Source organism: Propithecus coquereli, unplaced genomic scaffold (assembly GCF_000956105.1).
Source record: "Propithecus coquereli isolate 6110/MARCELLA unplaced genomic scaffold, Pcoq_1.0 Scaffold283, whole genome shotgun sequence".
In the NCBI taxonomy this organism is placed as follows: Eukaryota; Metazoa; Chordata; class Mammalia; order Primates; family Indriidae; genus Propithecus; species Propithecus coquereli.
The window spans coordinates 1,338,427-1,343,826 of record NW_012148430.1 but is presented as its reverse complement, the minus strand read 5'-3'; the positions used below and the strand labels follow the sequence as shown (position 1 = coordinate 1,343,826).

Genomic DNA, 5,400 nt, shown 5'->3' with positions numbered 1-5,400 from the left:
TCTATATATTTTTAGTTGTCCAGCTAATTTCTTTCTATTTTTAGTAGAGACGGGGTCTCACTCTTGCTCAGGCTGGTCTTGAACTCGTGACCTTTAGCGATCCTCCTGCCTCAGCCTCCCAGAGTGCTAGGATTACAGGTGTGAGCCCCCATGCCCGGCCTTTTCATGAATTCTTAAACCAATTTGAATATTCTATCAAATACCATGTCAAAAAGTCAAATGTAGATTATCTGAAACAAACCTGTGTAACTTTCATCATCATCAGACAAAGGCACCTCTCTTTTTAGTAGCAACTCCAACTCTTCTGTTTCTGCTACATCCACTGGACGCTCCCCATGTTTATTAGCTTGAAATGGATTTCCACCATGACGAAGTAAGAGTTTCACTATCTGTAATATTAAATAGTAGGAAGATTTAGTCCCTTCACAAATTTTATCATTTTGACCATTCTCTTGATAATATCCCTAATATCTTTCTGTTATCTCAACTACTCTGCATCCATTCCTCAGTGTCTATTCTAAATCATTATTATTCTCTTCAAATTCCCTTTTCACTGAAATCCTGACCCCCAATCTGATGACCTTATCAACCATAAAGAAATTTCTTCCTTAAAATTTACACTGGTCTATTTTAGCACTTGATCTCATTGTTTTTCTTCCTGTTTCATCACAGAATCAACAATTATTTATTGAGTACCTATTAATAAGTACTGCTCCAAGTTCTGCTGATAAATCAATGAACAATAACAACAAGCTCTCTGGCCTCTTAAAATTTATATTCTAGAAGGAATCTCAAAGGACATACTTCCCTCCTGCTTAAGGCTAATATCTCACTACAAAATGCTCTTAATCTTACTCTTTCCCATCTCCCAGGAATTTTAACTATCATTAACTCATGTCAATTTACTTAGAACTAATGAAGCTTAGCGTCAAGTGCACTTGCTAATGCCTATAATCCCAGCACCTTGTGAGGCCGAGCTGAGAGGATTGCCTGAGTCCAGGAGTTTGAGACCAGCCTGGGCAACATAGCAAGACCCCGTATCTAAAAACAAAAAGTGAAAAAAAAAAATCAAGAACTAACAAAGCTTAAACTTCAATGCCCTTCACTTTCAAGTGCCCCTTATAGGTCTCTATCTAATTTTGTATTCATGATGTTGAAATCATTCCTTACCCACAAAATTATTTTTTTTTTTTTTGAGACAGGGTCGTGCTCTATTGTCCAGGCTAGAGTGCAGTGGCATCATCATAGCGCACTGTAACTTTGAACTCCTGGGCTCAAGCGATCCTCTGACCTCAGCCTCCTGAGTAGCTGGGACTACAGGTGCACAGCACCACACCAAGTTGATTTTTATAAATTTTTGTAGAGAAGGGGGTCTCGCTATGTTGCCCAGGCTGGTCTTGAACACCCAGCCTCAAGTGATCCTCCTGCTTCTGCCTCCCGAAGTGCTGGGATTACAGGCATGAACCATCACTCCGTCTCCCCACCAAATACAATCATATAAGCTTCAGGCTCCACATAATCACGACCAGTGAGTCACCATTTCATTGCTTTTATTTTTCCTTATCTTTTTCCTTTCTATATTTTTTAAGCTCTTTTTGATCGGCTCCTTTCTAGAAACCAATCTTTCCAGTTCATGTCTTTTACCTTAAAAAATGGCAATAAAGAAATGAAATACAGGCAAAACAAGAAATTTTGTTTAAACATACATCCCCATCCCCTAGCTAAATTTTTTTCACAAGTCAAGCTTCTGAAAAGGTGTTTGCCCTGGCAACCATGACTTCTGACACTTCATTCTTCTACCTGCAACTCTGCTACCATCAATCCTACAAAATCGCTCTTCTAAGAGCTGTACATATCTAAACCAATGATAGTTTCCCTACAGCAGTGTTCTTGATCTACCTTCTCATGCTCAAGTATGCATCATCTCTTTGGAGTAAACATGCTGTCTGAATTGACAATCATGCAACCCATTCATTCATTTTTACTCTCTTGCTTGCTCTCTCAGCTCTCAAGCTCCAAATCCAAATATTCATATACTCAATGGATACATCCAACTGATTATATATATATTGTAACACAAAAGCCTAAAACCAACAGGACACAAATAGAGTTCATTAAACTTGTATCCTGACCTTTCATCTGTTTCCATTCTCAGTGACTGGCACCAAAATCTGCCTAATCACTGAAGCCAGAAACCTGGGAGTCAACAACAACTCTTCTTTCTCATTCATACTCTACACCAAAGAGGTGGCGCCAAGCATTATTGATTCTGCCTCCCTACCATGTCCTCTTCTTGTTTTTGATCTTCTGTTTATTTCCAATGACACTGATGTGTGCTATCAGACATAAACCTATACTACAATTTGTTAATGCATTTCCTCCCTTATTCTAGACTACAAGCTTCATACAGGATCAAGTCTTTATTCATCTCTATATTCCCAACACATAACTTCATTTTCTGGTACTTAGAAAATGTATCATGTCTTTTTAAAGAATGTTTAAATGAGTAACATGAAACAGATGAATAGTAACTGCATTTGCCATTAGAGGTAAATGCACTTAAAATAGGAATTGCTAACCAATCAAAGTATTTAAGAATGAAGATTCGCAATGAAAAATTTTTCTAGATTATAGAAAACTTGAAATTCAAGAATGTATAAAGAAAACAATTTACCCATGATCCCAACTATTATTATTTTATTCCCTTGTTGATTTTTATCAAATTTTATAAGCTTATAATTTTAAAAGATCAACTAGCTTTCCAAGTCTGCTGATGAAGAACAATCATCCCTAACACCTATCTCTATATCTCAGTCATCCACCGGGGGGGAGGAGGAGGTGAAATTATTGGGCTGGGAATCACTGGGCTTGGGAAGGGGATATGAGGGGCCAAAAATACTTTTATCCAATCCCCTATTTCCAGTCCTGTTTGGGTTTTATTTTGAGACAGGGTTTTGCTCTGTTGACCACGCTGGAGTGCAGTGCTGAGGATTATAACTCACTGAAGCCTCCAACTTCTGGGCTCAAGGGATTCTCCTGCCACAGCCTCCCGAGTAACTGGAACTACAGGCATAAGCCACCACTCCTGGCTTTTTTAAAAAATTTTTTGTAGAGATGGGGTCTCACTATATTGCCCAGGCTAGTTTTGAACCTTTGGCCTCAAGAGAACCTCCAGTCTTGGCCTCCCAAAGTCCTGGGATTACAGGTATGAGCCACTGCACAGCCTCCAGTCCTATTTTAATGAGCACTTCCAGAGGTAACTGGTGCCATCAATTCCTGAGCTTTAGCTCTTCTAGAATTCTGTGCTGTAAGGGTTTTGGTTTCAATTTTCTTGTTTCTCTAAATCAGAGGTGGGCAAATTAATGGCCTGTGGACCAAATCTGGTCTGCCAACTAAGAACAGTTTTTATATTTTTAAAGGATTGTTAAAGGAGAAGGAAGAGAGAAGAGGGGGAGGAAGAGGAAGCAGCATGTGGCCTGCAAAGCCTAAAATATTTACTATTTAGCGCTTTATAGAAAACCCTGTTCTAGGTCAGTAGCTGCTCATTCCTTTAATTTCCACCTTCCAAAATAATAGTTTTCTGTTTCTTCTGTTCTTTGTCTTTGTGGGTCTATATCCTTTAAAATTTCCCCTTACTGTCATTTATGGGGTTTGAGAAGGTAACTGAAGCAAAAAAGTTTTTAGTCATTATAAATAATACTGTAGTAAAAATCTTTATGAGTTGAATTTTTCCATTTTTGGGCTTATTTCCTTAGACTAGAGCCTTAGAATGAGAAAACAGAATAAAGGATCTTGATATTGCTGAAAGCTTTCTACACCCATCAGCAAGTCATTAATTAATATTACATGCCTATGAGTCAGGTACAGTTGGTTCATTCAAACACATTACAGAAACTCTATAACAAATAACATTTTATAGACCATCTGCATATGCAAACAATTATTCTCAAAGAGATTTAAGGCAACTTAAAGTTGCTTAAAACATAACAGGCAAAAAATTACAACTAGGTAAAAATGATGAGACAAAAAGTTACCTAAAATAGAATTGGGAATAAGGCTAGTATAAACGTGTGTATTATGAACTACTATACATTTGCAAATGGTGGGTCCAAAATTAGGTTCTTAATAAGCTATGTTAATCCTCTCTTACTCTAAATAATTTAGAGCTGACAGATCTGTTACCTTTCTGCTTCTCCCACCTTAGAAATGCTTTACAGATAGTTGAAGCTGTCATAACTATTACTAAGAGAAAGAAATCCTGGTAGAGGCTCATAATACACAGAACAGATACATAAAAATGAGTTTTTGGTATCTCTCATTTCCCTCCTCCTTAGGCACAAGTAAAAGAACAAGGACAAAATAGCTCTCAACAGCTCTTCAATTGTGACTCCTACTATCCTAGGCATGTTAGTAGGAGGAAAAGCAAAGGTCCCTTGAAAATAGCATGCCAGTCTCCCTCTGGAAAGAGACTGGAAATAGTGTGAGTCCTTGTAAATGCATGAGCTCAAAGGTCAGGTTCTAGAAATATTTTGCAGTTATATGTATTTAGAAACTTGTACTCATAGAAATCATGTCTTAGTCACAGGTATAATTCTTTAAATTGTACTGAGAAATGAGGAAACCTTTAGGTATCACATTTAAAGGAAAATTATTCATCTTTGGTAAACTGTCAATGATTATGCTTTAAAAAGGGCAAAAAGTACAGTATTTAAAATATCCTATCATAGCCAGAAAATAAATCAATTTCTGATAAATTCAGACAAACGGGCAAAATACCCTATATATTGCCAGGCCTTATGGATTAAGTTTTTGGCATTCATCCTTGGTCAGCCATTCATCCGTCCATCTACTTACAGATACATTCATGCTAAATTTATTGAGCATTTCGTATATGACAAGCAGTTCCAGAGTCAGTAATAGAAAACAACACAAAATGTCTGTATGCACGGTTTCTGCAGTCTAGTGCAGGAAAAATGACACGAGACAAGAACATCAGTAAAAAATAACAGTATGTGCTATCACATAGGTTTGTACAAACTGCCAACCAAGCAAAAAGGACAGGCCAATGGTAAGCAAGGACCAGTTTAGGAAAATTGATATTTACAGGCTACATTTTTCTTCACTCAAAATGAAACTCTTTATTGAGAAACACAGAAAAATAGAAAAATGTTTAATTGAGAAAGACAGCATTTTTAATTTCTAAATTTTAGTTGTAAAATATTTTGGTATATTTAAAATATAGCAACATAAAGGCAGGTTTTAAATCTTTTAACCCAGTCTTTTACCCCTGACATTTCTATAACATTTTAGATTTCAATATGTGTTTACATGCAGTCTTTCCTTCGAAATGTCCCCTTTTGATAGGTATTATTTATTATATAAAGATGAGGAAATGGAGAT

General features: G+C 36.8%; 1 protein-coding gene across 1 annotated transcript in view; it reads right to left on the bottom strand.

Moving 5' to 3' along the window:
* Positions 1–5,400, bottom strand: part of LOC105813622 (ankyrin repeat domain-containing protein 12) — a 79,521-nt gene that overhangs the window by 63,937 nt on the left and 10,184 nt on the right. The window contains exon 3 of the mRNA XM_012648381.1: positions 242–389. Coding sequence (XP_012503835.1) covers positions 242–389 — 148 coding nt within the window. The remainder of the gene's footprint in view (positions 1–241; positions 390–5,400) is intronic.